Source organism: Chiloscyllium plagiosum, unplaced genomic scaffold (genome assembly GCF_037043375.1).
Source record: "Chiloscyllium plagiosum isolate Xiang-an unplaced genomic scaffold, Cpla_swu_hap1 HiC_scaffold_23, whole genome shotgun sequence".
Taxonomy (NCBI): Eukaryota; Metazoa; Chordata; class Chondrichthyes; order Orectolobiformes; family Hemiscylliidae; genus Chiloscyllium; species Chiloscyllium plagiosum.
The window spans coordinates 58,645,894-58,660,372 of record NW_028270161.1 but is presented as its reverse complement, the minus strand read 5'-3'; the positions used below and the strand labels follow the sequence as shown (position 1 = coordinate 58,660,372).

The 14,479-nt window shown below is 45.4% G+C and overlaps 1 protein-coding gene across 1 annotated transcript in view; it reads left to right on the top strand.

The window, feature by feature from the left end:
* Positions 1-879: 879 nt before the first annotated feature.
* Positions 880-14,479, top strand: part of ntn4 (netrin 4) — a 52,016-nt gene continuing 38,416 nt past the window's right edge. The window contains exons 1-2 of the mRNA XM_043713305.2: positions 880-981; positions 2,072-2,598. Of these exons, the coding sequence (XP_043569240.2) occupies positions 921-981; positions 2,072-2,598 (588 nt within the window). The 5' untranslated portion in view covers positions 880-920. The remainder of the gene's footprint in view (positions 982-2,071; positions 2,599-14,479) is intronic.

Here is a 14,479-nt window from a genome sequence, read left to right as displayed (position 1 = left end):
AAAGTCAAACAGTGTTTCATGGTGATGGGATTTTCCATGAGGACTGAGGGTCTGAGTGAGGGGGGGGAAGTGATGGTCTGAGTGAGCGAGAAGTGAGGGTCTGAACCTCAGTGGCTCCCACTGAATATAGGTTGAGAAATGAAAACAGAAGAGAGAAATAAATAGAGATAATAATGGAGAGAGATAAAAACAGAGACATAGAAACAGCTAAAGGTAGATGCACAAATAGAGAGAGATGGAGTCAGTGAAAGGAGCTTTCTCAAGAGAGATAGACACCTGGAGATAGAGGGGGCAACACAGACAAGAGAGGGAACGACAGAGAGAGAGACTGAGGGAGGTGAAGAGCAAATTATTAGAGAGAGGGACGGAGGGAGCAAGAAATCCTGAGGCTGAGGGAGAAAGTAAAGAGAGAGAAGAGAATGTCAGGAGGACGTGGGAGAAAGTGCAGACTGAAATCAGAGACAGGGAGAAAAGGAGGAGACAGAGAGGAAGAGATAGAAAGACAGAGGAAAGAAAGATGGAGGAAAAAGACAGAGGAAGAGATAGAGGGAGGTGACAGGGAGAGGGGAGGGAAGAGGAGATTCAGGAATGGCGAGGGAGACGGAAAGATAAAGGGAGAAGAGAGTGGGAGGGAAAGGTATTGGGAGGAGAGAGAGAGGGAGGGAGGAGAGAGAGAGGGAGGGAGGAGAGAGAGAGAGGGAGGGGGAGAGGGTGTGTGTGAGCGGACATTCTTGAACAAGTGACGGGAGCCGGCCGGCCTGGGGGAGGGGGGAGTTATATAAAGCGGGAGGACAGGCTGCTCAGGGAGATGTAGGAGCCAGGGAGAGGAGAGCGCTATCCGGGAGCAGGGAGCCGGCTCCTCGGGACTGAGCCCGGGGCTGAGCCCGGGGCTGTCGGCAGCGCCTGAGCGAGGGACGGAGATGAGCGTGTTGCTGGCTGCCGGTGTGCTCCTGGCCCTGGGCTGGCTGCCCCGGGCAGCCGGTATGTACCAGGAGGGCTGGGGAGCGGGCAGGTCTCAGAGCGCAGAGCCCTCACTCCAACCCTGCCTTCTCCATTCTCACACTCCCATTCCCTCCCTCTCTCTCACACTCCTCTTCCCTTTCTCCCTCCCCATGTTGCTGCTTTCTTGTGCTACCCTCAGTAGGTGAACAGCTTGTTTCCACTGATCCCAGTCCCAGCTCAGTCACTGAAGCCAATATGACTGCGCAATGTGACCATGGAGACTTGGAACTCATCATGCCAAGGAGAGAGTAACCCCAGACTGATGGAGGCCAGGGGGAGAGTGACCCCAGACTGTCTGAGGCCAGGGGGAGAGTGACTCCAGACTGTCTGAGGCCAGGGAGAGAGAGTGACCCCAGACTGATGGAGGCCAGGGAGAGTGACCCCAGACTGTCTGAGGCCAAGGAGAGAGTGACCCCAGACTGACGGGGGCTGGGGGAGAGAGGGTGATCCCAGACTGTCTGAGGCCAAGAAGAGAGAGTGACCCCAGACTGTCTGAGGCCAGGGGGAGAGAGAGAGTGACCCCAGACTGACGGCGGCCAGGGGGAGAGAGAGTGACCCCAGACTGACGGCGGCCAGGGGGAGAGAGAGTGACCCCAGACTGACTGAGGCCAGGGGGAGAGAGAGTGACCCCAGACTGACGGCGGCCAGGGGGAGAGAGAGTGACCCCAGACTGACTGAGGCCAGGGGGAGAGTAACTGAGCCCGAGGATCAAACTGTCCAGTCTCCAGCAGGGATACAGGAGATTGATTGGGAGTAATATCAGATTGTAGAGTGTCCCTGGAGTTATGCACATGTTGACAGCTGTGATTGGCACTGCTGTGTCTACCTCCGTGTACAAATCTAACCTGCAGATTACTCCATTTGGAAGTAACTAAATGTGAATTGCACCATTTGAGTAGCACAAGGATTGTGTATCTAGATGAAGGAGTTTTGTCTCTCGTTATATCAAACTGCAGTGAAACAGGATTGAATTTTGCCATTCGAGTTGTTTGCTGTTGTGCTGTGGGGCAGTGATGATGCTGTGCTTACTGCTGTCAGTAATTTGGATTCCCGTCTCTGTCTGTTTCAGGGTTGGTGGATGTGCCAGGGGTGAGGAGGCACTGTGAGTCTGGTGCCTGTAATCCTCACCTGGGAAACCTGGCAGCAGCCAGGCAGCTCCAAACCAGTACAACCTGTGGAGTAAACAGCACTCAGCTCTTCTGCTCACACTTGGGCAGGGGCTGCTCAGAGGCATTGACATGTGGGAAGTGCAGTGGAAGTTCTAGCCTGCATTCCCACCCAGCGGTGGCGATGACCGATTCGTCATTCCAGCTCCCGCAGACCTGGTGGCAGTCCAGCCCGGGGAGTTACAGAGAGACCATCCAGCTGGATCTGGACACTTACTTCTACTTCACCCACCTCATCATGATCTTTAAATCTCCCAGACCCGCTGCCATGGTTCTGGAACGTTCCCAAGACTTCGGCTCCACCTGGAACCCCTACAAATATTTTGCCACAAACTGCAGTGAGACCTTTGGACTGCCCGATGACCTGAACCAGATCGGGGCAATTTGTACTTCCAGATATTCAAATCCATTCCCTTGTAACAGAGGAGAGGTAACTATTTTTATTCATATTGACTGGAATGGTGCTGACTTAGGCTATGAATGGCTATGGGCCTGACTCCTTGTTGAGACATCCATATTTAAGATAGAAGCAGCTTGCATTTATGTAGTACCATTCACAAACTGAGGCCATCCCAAACTGCTCCTCTCTGTCCATGAGATACTTTCAGGATGCAATTACTGTTCAGCTGTACAGAGATGTTACACCTTAGGTATTCAGTGCCCATTGCCACAAGCCACAGTGAAAAAAGTGACTTTCTTTTTGTTGTTGTCAATCTTTGAGGGATTAGAAATTGGCCAGAACTCCCCTGTTCTCCATCAAAACGTCTACATTCAGCCATATAGCACCTCAGTTTCCCACTTCAGCCTGTCAGGAAGACAGCGCTGAAGGAATGCCACAGTGTTGGAGGGTCAGTGCTGAGAGAGCACCACGGGAGGGGGGGGGGTTGCGTCAGTGCTGAGGGAACACTGCAGTGTCAGGGTAGGGAGTCAGTGCTGAGGGTGTGCCACAGTGTTGGAGGGTCAGCGCTGAGGGAGTGCCACAGTGTCGGGATAGGGGGTCAGTGCTGAGGGAGCACTGCAGTGTCGGTGGGGGTCAACGGTGAGGGAGCGCCGCAGTGTCAGTGGAGGTCAGTGCTGAGGGAGTGCCACAGTGTTGGATAGTCAGTGCTGAGAGAGTGCCACTGTGTTTGGGAGTGGGTCACTGCTGAGGGAGTGCTGCAGTGTCAGGGTAGGGGGTCAGTGCTCAGGGAGTGCCACAGTGTTGGGGGTGGTTCAGCCCTGATGGAGTGCCACAGTGTCAGAGGGTCAGCGCTGAAGAGGCGCCACAGTGTTGAGGGGGTGGTGCTGAGGGAGTACCACACTGTTTAAAGGTGTCAGTTTCTGGTTAAAAGTACATTGATCCTTATATGTTTATTTCCCATTATTATCCCCCATTCCACATTAGGGGTGACCATTTGTCAGCTATAAGTGTGTTGGACTTGATATGTATGTTATGACTGAAGGTCACACTAGGGAAGGAGGGCAGACTTTAATATTTAAGTTTAATTACAAATTGACACAATCATTTTGGCAATTGTTACAAAGTAGCTCTCACACTATAACAACAATGATAATGTCTTAATCACTTCTTCCAACTGAGATGATGAATGCTGGTGAAGTGTGAGAGATATTGTTAATTTGGGGTTGAATGTACATTTGACAAATTGCTGTGAAGAAATTTCCTTATTCAAGCAGGAGAAAATATTGCCCTCCAGTTTCTTCACGACAAACAAAATAACTGATGGCCACATATCAGACATGTATGACATTTTCACCATCCACATTAAATTTTTGCCCTCTGGTTCTCACTGTTTCACCATCCAGAACTGTTCTTCACACTCAATTTTGATTGGATGTCATCACTTTGAGCTCATCTGTACATTGTAAAGACAACAGTCCCAGCTGCTCCGAGTTATCTGCTGAAGCAAAATTCCCTCGTCCCTGTAAACATTATTATAAGTCTAATCTGCAACCTGTCCAAAGTTTTTCACGTCATTCTTAAAGTGTGATGCCCAGGATTGGTCACAGTATTCCAGTTGAGGCTGACCTTATGTTTTATACAGGCTCACCAAAGCTTCCTTGGTTTTGTATTTATGCCTGTGTTTATAAAGACTAGGATCCTGTGTGACTTTTTAAGTCACATTCTCAACCTGCACTGCACGTAGAACCCTGGTCACTTTGTTGCGTACCTTCTTCAGAACCTAACTCTTTGGTTTGGATTGTGACTCCACAGGCTACACACCAAAACTAAATGCTTGGTATTTTTCTGTGTACTCACCTGCTGTTTGAAGGTAAATCAGTGTTTGAGTAGTGGGAAACATACTAGGAAGAGATACTGATGTTCAGGAAAAAAAGTATTGCAACAGAAAAAGAAAATGAGTGGGACTCCCAAATCCACAACCTTTTAGACATCAAGGCGCTTAAAGGCTAAGATGTGACAATAAAGGACAGATTCACAGTGCTCAAATCAAAACAGAAACTCAGCAGGTCTGACAGTGTCTGTGGAGAAAGAAACAGGATGAATGTTTCCAGTCCAGTGAGATTTCAAAGTTGCAGAAAGCCGAGTAGACTATAGAAATTACAGGGCTGAAAACAAACAGAGCATGAGGTAAGTAAAAAGGCAGCATGAAAAAGACGTTGTCAGGCAAAAATCTAGAAACCCCCACCCCCCACAACACACACATACACACACACACAGTTTTATTAATGCATAAGGAACTAGAGAATAAGCAAGTAAGCAGGAGGGCCTATTAAAAAGCAAAATAGTGGAGGTGGATAACATGATCATAGTCCTTATTAAATGTTTTGCACCTCTCTTCACAAAAGAAGATATTGTGGTTCATGAAGAGGAATATGAAATATTGAAACAGATAAACACACTTGAAGGAAGTAGTGTGGGGTTTAGCATCTTACAGAGTGGATAACTCACCACTTCCTGATGGCATTTATCTCACGCTGTTAAGAGAAGCAACAGCAGAGGTTCTGATTAATCCCCGATGGCTACATGCACAGTGTTGGACAATCAGAGTATAGGTGGGAGTGTCCTGTTGTTTCAAATGGGAAGGACAGTGATATTCATCATTTAGGATGGGACCAATAAGAAATCAGGTTTTATTGTCATGGTAGAATAATTAGAAAGTCGTCACTCCTGGCACCATTTTAGGTTCAAGGTACCTAGGGACAAAATCTTTGGTACCAATAGAATAACTTAAAAGTTTAACATTACAGTTCTTCTTTAATTGGCAAAATGCAAATACTGAAACCATTCTGGGGCCACCATCGAGAGAGATCGCCCTTCTTGGTCTGTTAATGTTTAGATTTTCAGGAGTGGGGGGCAAAATGTGATATTTAGATTTTTCCTTTGATGTCAAAGAAGACAAAACCAAAGAGTGGATGGGGAAGTACTCCCCCCTTCCTACATTGGAAATCTCACCCTCATTGCTCACTGCTGCATGATCTCCAACTTGAGACAAAGTTTTCACAGGTAACTTAAATTATATCCTCATTAGAAGCTGGGACCATAGCAATCACTGCCCAGAATGTGACAGCTAAAATGTTTTAATGGATTAATCGAGGATAGTCAATATTGATTTGTTAAGAGAGGTTATTCCCAACTAATATGATTGATTTTTTTTAGATCAAAAGCAGGAGTGATGAGGGATGTGTAGTTAATGTAATGTATATTACATTTAGCAAGTCTTTTGACAAAGTGCCATGTGAAAACCTGGCCAGAGAACAAATGTCTAGTGGACCAAAGGGTTCATTGACAGGAAACAAAGTAATCGGATGATTCTGTGACTGGAAGTCTGTTTGCAATGGGATTTCACGGAGATTAGTACTGGGCCTCTTGCTCTTTGTGGTATATACCAATGATTTACAGTTAGATAGAGTCATACAGCTCTACAGCACAGAACCAGACCCTTTGGGTCCAACTTGTCCATTCTGACCAGATATCCTAAATTAATCTAATCCCATTTGTCAGCACTTGGCCCATATCCCTCTGAACCTTTCCTATTCATCTATCCATCCAGATGCCTTTTAAATGTTGTAATTGTAGCAGCCTCTGGCTGGCAGTTCATTCCACACACACACACCACCCTCTGTATGAAAACGTTGCCCCTTCAGTTCTTTTTAAATCTTTCCCCTTTCACTTTAAATCTATGCCTTTTAGTTTTTGACTCCCACACCTCAAGAAAAAGAGCTTGGCTGTTCACTCTTTCCATGCCCCTCTTGGTTTTATAAACTTCTATAAGGCCATCCCTCAGCTTCCAACATTCCAAGGAAAATAGTCCCAGTCTAATCAGCCTCTCCCTATAGCTCAAACCCTCCAATCCTGACAACATCCTTGTAAGTGTTTTCTGAACCCTTTCAAGTTTCGCAACATCCTTACTATAGCAGGGAGACCGGAATTGCATGCAGTATTCCAAAAGTGGCCTAACCAATGTCCTGTACAGCCACAACATGACCTTCCAACTCCTATATTCAATGCACTGACCAATAAAGGCAAGTGTACCGAACACCATCTTCACTGTCCTGTCTACTTGTGACTTCATTTTTGAGGAACTATGAATTTACAACACTCCCCAGGACCTTACGATTAACTGCATAAGCCCAGCCCTGATTTGCTTTTCCAAAATCAAGCATCTCACATTTTTCTAGATTAAACTCCATCTGCCACTCCTTGGTCCATCTACTCCGATCCCGTTGTTCTCTGAGGTAACATTCATCGCTGTCCACTACACTACCAATTTGATGTGATCTGCAAATTTACCAACCATAGTTACTAAGTTCTTGTCCAAATCATTTATATCGATGGCAGAAAGCAGTGAACCTCGCACCGATCCATGTGGCAAACCACTGTTCACAGGCCTCCAGACCGAAAAGCAACCCTCCACCACGATCCTTTGTCTCCATTTCAACCCATTATGTCTTCACTAGTTCTATTACCAAGTGCTAATCCTCCTGCCTTTCCTCCACACCCCTGCACACCAGTTCTATCCCAATAACCGTCCAATACCCTCTTGAATGCCTCAATTGAAGCTGCTTCCACCACATTTCCAGTAGGCACATTCCAAATGCTAACCATTCACTGTGTGAAAACGTTTTTTTTCTCTACATTATCCTTGCTTCGTTTGCACAGCAACATCATTGTTAAATTTGTTTGATGAGTTAATATAGATTCGACACATGCAGAAGATGTAATTGTTCTGGATTTTCAAAAGGCCTTTATCCCATAATAGACAAATAAAATCAGAGATTGTGAAGCCAGGGGACACTTTGACAAATAGTTTAGTTTGAGATTTTGGTTGGCATGGATTGTTTGGACCAAAGTGTCTCTTTCTGTGCTGCATGAGTCTGTAACTAAAGAGGGGGTTTATTCACAGTGGCAGAAGGCAGGAAGTGGTGACACATAGGGGTCACTGTTGGGATGTCACTTTTCAGAGTCAAAAACAAAATTTCTCAATTTTCAGGTGACAGAATAATGTTTCTGGCTCTTATCAGGATTGGTCTCTGGAATTGGAGACCTTTTCTGCCTGGAGCGGCTAAGTGAATTGTTCCAATGTTCCCTACAGTTCACCAGAATGAGAGGTGAAGTTAGTGAAACATGTATACAATGAAGGGCTTGCCAGCATAGATGCTGGGACATTCTTTCCCCGAGGTTGTGGCTTCTAGGACAGGAGTGGGTGGGGTGCAGTTTTAGGAGAAAGTGTTGATAATCCCATATGCCTCATTCACTCGTCCTGTGACCAAAAATAATTGTGAACAATCTCCATCAGCTTAGCCTGCTCTCGGTCCTCCAGTTAGAATTGTTCTGAATGAGGGGTCAAAGTTATCTTTGTGAATGGGGATGTCTCTGTGTGGGAAGTGTCTCTACGATGGTAGTTTTCTCTTGTTCACGCTTGTTCATGGGTATCACTGGCTGGCCAGCATTTACTGTCCATTCCTTGTTCCCCTTGAGAAGATGATGGTGAGTTTCTTGAACTACTGCAGTCCATGTGCTATAAGTAGACTCACAATGGGGAGGGGATTCCAGGATTTGGAGCCAGCAACAGTGAAGGAATGGTGATATATTTCCAAGTCAGGATGGTAAGTGGCTAGGAGGGGAACTTGCATGGGGTGGCGTTCCCATGTATTACTTGCCCTTGTCCTTCTAGATGGAAGTGGTCATGGATTTGGAAGGTGCTGTCTAAGTATCAGTGGCAAATTTCTGCAGTGCATCTTGTAGATAGTACACACTGCTGCTACTGAGGATCTGTGGTGGAGGGAGTGTATTTTTATGGATGTGATGCCAAACAAACAGCTGTTTTGTTCAAAGTTTGTGTGAAGATTTGTAGCTCGGGTGCTCGTTGTTGTGGTTCTGTTCGCCGAGCTGGAAGTTTTTGTTGCAAACGTTTCGTCCCCTGGCTAGGCGACATCATCAGTGCTTGGGAGCCTCCTGCGAAGCGCTTCTTTGATGTTTCCTCAGGTGTTTATAGTGGTCTGTCCTTGCCGCTTCCGGTTGTCAGTTTCAGCTGTCCACTGTAGTGGTTGGTATATTGGGTCCAGGTCGATGTGTTTGTTGATGGAGTTTGTGGATGAATGCCATGCCTCTAGGAATTCCCTGGCTGTTCTCTGTCTGGCTTGCCCTATGATAGTAGTGTTGTCCCAGTCGAATTCATGTTGCTTGTTGTCTGTGTGTGTGGCTACTAAGGATAGCTGGTCGTGTCGTTTCGTGGCTAGTTGATGTTCATGTATGCGGATTGTTAGCTGTCTTCCTGTTTGTCCTGTATAGTGATTAGTGCAGTCCTTGCATGGTATTTTGTACACTACGTTCGTCTTGCTCATGTTGGGTATCGGGTCCTTCGTTCTGGTGAGTTGTTGTCTGAGCGTGGCTGTTGGTTTGTGTGCCGTTATGAGTCCTAGGAGTCGCAGTAGTCTGGCTGTCAGTTCCGAGATGCTCCTGATGTATGGTAGCATCAGTTTTGTCCTGGATGGTGTCAAGCTTCTTGAGTGTTGCTGGAGCTGCACTCAAACAGGCAATTGGGGAGTATTCGATCAAACTCCTGAGTTTTACCTTGTTGACAGGCTGTGGGGAGTCAGGAGGTCAGTTACTCACTGCAATATTCCTAGCCTCTAACCTGCTCTTACAGTTACACTATTTATGTGGTAAATCCAGTTGAGTTTCTGGTCAATGGTAATCCCCAAAATGTTGATATTGAGGAATTCTGGGTAATCCAAGATGGAGGACGGGAAAAATTTCTGGCTGTAACAGCTGCTCTTTTTTTTGAGGTATTTTAGGTGCTGGAGGTGATTTCCTCGAATTCCAGGAGCAGCAATTACTGCTTTGTATGCTGTTGCATTATTTTGGAACTTCTGGAAAAAAAAAGTCAAAACAACAGCAGTTTTAAAAGGGAGAAGACCAGACAAAGGAAGCACATGGTGTGGTCAGTGCAGGGGAGAGAGAGAGAGAGAGAGAGAGAAACTGACACCAGAGTGAACCTTTGCTGTTTGAATTCATGTATTGCTGGACATCACAGTGTGTCTGGGAAAATTAACAAACAGTGAAATTCACAAATGATCTTTGAGGAACTGTTTGGACGAAGTTCACAGCTCAGAATTGAATAAGTTAATTGTTTTAAGTGGCCTACAGAAAATCTGCAGTAGTGAGTAGAGTGGGTTTTTTCTTGATTTTTGAGATTTGTCTCTTGATTAAACTTAAAATATAAGCCATAACTATTAATCTAACCTGGGCCAGTATTTTGTAGAGGAATAAGACGGTGTTATTTTCTGGGTCTGTAGATTGTGAAGGAGCAAAAATGGCCTTTTGTAGAGTGATATGTACTTCTTGTCAGATGTGGGAGTTTAAAGAGAGTTTAAGGGTTACTGCGGATTATATCTGCAATAAATGCTGTTGATTGCGAATCTTATCAGATCGAATGGATCGGTTAGAGAGACAGTTAGAAGCAATGAGGAATTTGCAACAGCAACAGTATGTGATGGATGGCAGTTATAGGAAGGGGGGAAAAGTCTCAGATACAGTCACGTAGATGGGTTAACTCCAGGAAAGGTAAGAGAGGTATGCACCTTGTGCAGGTGTGTTCTGTGGCTATACCCATTTCAAACAGTATGCTGTTTTGGAAAATGTAGGGGAACTTAGCACAAACAGCCAAGTTTCTGGTATTGAGACTGGCTCTAATGCAACGTGGGGTACATCGGGTTCCAAGAGATCAATTGTGTTAGGGGATTCTCTAGTCCGAGGTACAGACAGATGTTTCTGTGGCCAGCAGCGAAAAATCAGAATGGTGTGTTGCTTCCGTGGTGCCAGGATCAAGGATGTCTCAGAGAGGGTGCAGAATGTTCTCAAGGGGGAGAGGGGCCAGCAAGAGGTCATTGTCCACATTGGAACCAACGACATAGGAAGGGAAAAGGTTGAAATTCTAAAGGGACATTACAGAGAGTTAGGCAGGAATTTAAAAAGGAGGTCCTCGAGAGTAGTAATATCTGGATTACTCCCAGTGCTACGAGCTAGTGAGGGCAGGAATAGGAGGATAGAGCAGATGAATGCATGGCTGAGGAACTGATGTATGGGAGAAGGATTCACATTTTTGGATCATTGGAATCTCTTTTGGGGTATAAGTGACCTGTACAAGAAGGACAGATTGCACCTAAACTGGCAGGGAAATTTGCTAGAGCTGCTTGGGAGCATTTAAACTAGTAAGGTAGGGGGGTGGAACCCATGGAGAAGTGAGGAAAGAGATCAATCTGAGACTGGTACAGTTGAGAACAGAAGCGAGTCAAACAGGGCAGGCAGGGACAAGGTAGGACTAATAAATTAAACTGCATTTATTTCAATGCAGGCCTAACAGGGAAGGCAGATGATCGGGGCTTGGCTAGGAACATGGGACTGGGATATCCAGCAATTACAGAAACATGACTCAGGGATGGACAGGACTGGCAGCTGAATGTTCCAGGATACAAATGCTACGGGAAGGATAGAAAGGGAGGCAAGAGAGGAGGGGGAGTGGTGTTTTTGATAAGGGATAGCATTACAGCTGTGCTGAGGGAGGATATTCCTGGGAATACATCCAGGGAAGTTACTTGGGTGGAACTGAGAAATAAGAAAGGGATGATCACCTTATTGGAATTGTATTATAGATCTCCTAATAGTCAGAGGGAAATTGAGAAACAAACAAAGGAGATCTCAGCTATGTAAGAATAATAGGGTGGTTATGGTCGGGGATTTTAACTTTCCAAACATAGGCTGGGACTGCCATAGTGTTAAGGCTTTAGATGGAGAGGAAATTGTTAAGTGTGTACAAGAAAATTTTCTGATTCAGTATGTGGATGTACCTACTAGAGAAGGTGCAAAACTTGACCTACTCTTGGGAAATAAGGCAGGGCAGGTGACTGAGGTGTCAGTGGGGGAGCACTTTGGGGCCAGCGACCATAATTCTATTAAATTTAAAATAGTGATGGAAAAGGAAACACCAGATCTAAAAGTTGAAGTTCTAAATTGGAAAAAGGCCAATTTTGACGGTTTTAGGCAAGAACTTTCAAAAGCTGATTGGAGACAGATGTTCGCAAGTAAAGAGACGGCTGGAAAATGGGAAGCCTTCAGAAATGAGATAACGAGAATCCAGAGAAAGGATATTCCTATTCGGGTGAAAGGAAAGGCTAGTAGGTATAGGGAATGCTGGATAACTAAAGAAATTGAGGGTTTGGTTCAGAAAAAGAAGGAAGCATATGTAAGCTTTGGACAGGATAGATCGAGTGAATCCTTCGAGTATCAAGGCGTATACGTAAGAGGGAAATCAGGAGGGCAAAAAGGGGACATGAGATAGCTTTGGCAAATAGAATTAAGGAGAATCCAAAGAGTTTTTACAAATACATTAAGGACAAAAGGATAACTAGAGATAGAATAGGACCCCTCAAAGATCAGCAAGGCGGCCTTTGTGTGGAGCTGCAGAAAATGGGGGAGATACTAAACGAGTATTTTGCATCAGTATTTACTGTGGAAAAGGATATGGAAGATCTAGAATCTAGGGAAATAGATGATGACACCTTATAAGATGTCCATATTACAGAGGAGGAAGTGCTGGATGTCTTGAAACAGGTAAAGGTGGATAAATCCACAGGACCTTATCAGGTGTACCCCAGCACTCTGTGGGAAGCTGGAGAAGTGATTGCTGGGCCTCTTGCTGAGATATTTGTATCATCGATAGTCTCAGGTGAGGTGCCAGAACACTGGAGGTTGGCTAACGTAGTGCCACTGTTTAAGAAGGGCGGTAAGAACAAGCCAGGAAACTATAGATCAGTGAGCCTGACATCAGTGGTGGGCAAGTTGTTGGAGGGAATCCTGAGGGACAGGGTCTACATGTATTTGGAAAGGCAAAAACTGATTAGGGTTCGTCAACATGACTTTGTTCGTGGGAAATCATGTCTCACAAACTTGATTGAGTTTTTTTGAAGAAGTAATCAAGAGGATTGATGAGGGCAGAGTGGTAGATGTGATCTATATGGACTTCAGTAAAGTGATCGACAAGGTTCCCCATGGGAGACTGATTAACAGGTTAGATCTCACAGAATACAGGGAGAACTAGCCATTTGGATACAGAACTGGCTCAAAGGTAGAAGACAGAGGGTGGTGGTGGAGGGTTGTTTTTCAGACTGGAGACCTGTGACCAGTGGAGTGCCACAAGGATCGGTGCTGGGTCCACTACTTTTTATCATTTACATAAATGATTTGGATGTGAGCATAAGAGGTGCAGTTAGTAAGTTTGCAGATGACACCAAAGTTGGAGGTGTAGTGGACAGCGAAGAAGGTTACCTTGGTTTACAACAAGATCTTGACCAGGTGGGCCAATGGGCTGAGAAGTGGCAGATGAAGTTTAATTCAGATAAATGTGAGGTACTGCATTTTGGGAAAGTAAATCTTAGCAGGACTTATACACTTAATGGTAAGGTCCTAGGGAGTGTTGCTGAACAAAGAGACCTTGGAGTACAGGTTCATAGCTCCTTGAAAGTGGAGTCACAGGTAGATAGGATAGTGAAGAAGGTGTTTGGTATGCTTTCCTTTATTGGTCAGGGTATTGAGTACAGGATTTGGGAGGTCATGTTGCGACTGTACAGGACATTGGTTCGGCCACTGTTGGAATATTGTGTGCAATTCTGGTCTCCTTCCTATCGGAAAGATGTTGTGAAACTTGAAAGGGTTCAGAAAAGATTTACAAGGATGTTGCTAGGGTTGGAGGATTTGAGCTATAGGGAGAGGCTGAACAGGCTGGGGCTGTTTTCCCTGGAGCGTTGGAGGTTGAGGGTTGACCTTATAGGGGTTTACGAAATCATGAGGGGCTTGGATAGGATAAGTGGAAAAAGTCTTTTCCCTGGGGTTGGGGAGTCCAGAACTAGAGGGCATAGGTTTAAGGTGAGAGGGGAAAGATATATAAAAGAGACCTAAAGGGCAACTTTTTCATGCAGAGGGTATGGAATGAGCTGCCAGAGGAAGTGGTGGAGGCGAATACAATTGCAACATTTAAGAGACACTTGGGTGGGTATATGAATAGGAAGGGTTTGCAGGGATATGGGCTGGGTGCTGGCAGGTGGGACTAGATTGGGTTGGGACATCTGGTCGGCATGGACAGGTTGGATCGAAGGGTCTGTTTCCATGCTGTACATCTCTATGATTCTATCTGTAAAATCAAAGGTAATTTACAGTGCCAATGAGGATCTGTCTTAGAACATGAGATGTTGTGCAGGATCCAAAGTTATCTCTGTCCATGTTGTAATGTCGGGTTGTTCCATGAAGTAACCCTCTCTTCCTGAAAATATGACAATCTCCAGTCTTTAGCACAGCGCACGGAGGGTTCTGAAGCCAGCTGACATTACTGGTCATTAGTTTACACACATCACTGAAACACCAAACATATGTGTGATTCAAGTTAAAAGATCAAGTGCAAATTCCCAAACCCGTCAAAGAATGAAACTGCTTCAGGGTGTGGGTCATGAAGGGGGAGTGAAGAATTTGAAAAGAATTTTGAACATGTTACTTCATGCACTGTGGTGATTACACACTCTATATACATTTGGACTCTTTTTGACAACATTGGCAAATACATTTATCACACCGAATGACTCATTCCCATGTTGCTGTGGAGACCGGGCTTCCTGAGTTGTTCAGTTTCAAATCAACACCTGTCAAGGTATCTTACTTGTGGATGCTAAAAAGATGTCTGGTCCGCCCTGCCCAGCCCAAGCATATTCTCCATGGGGGCTTGAACCTCTCGTCCCATAAGGCCTGAGAACAATGCCTCAGGAGCCTTTAGTGACATAAATTCCTCACCTTTTAGATTACT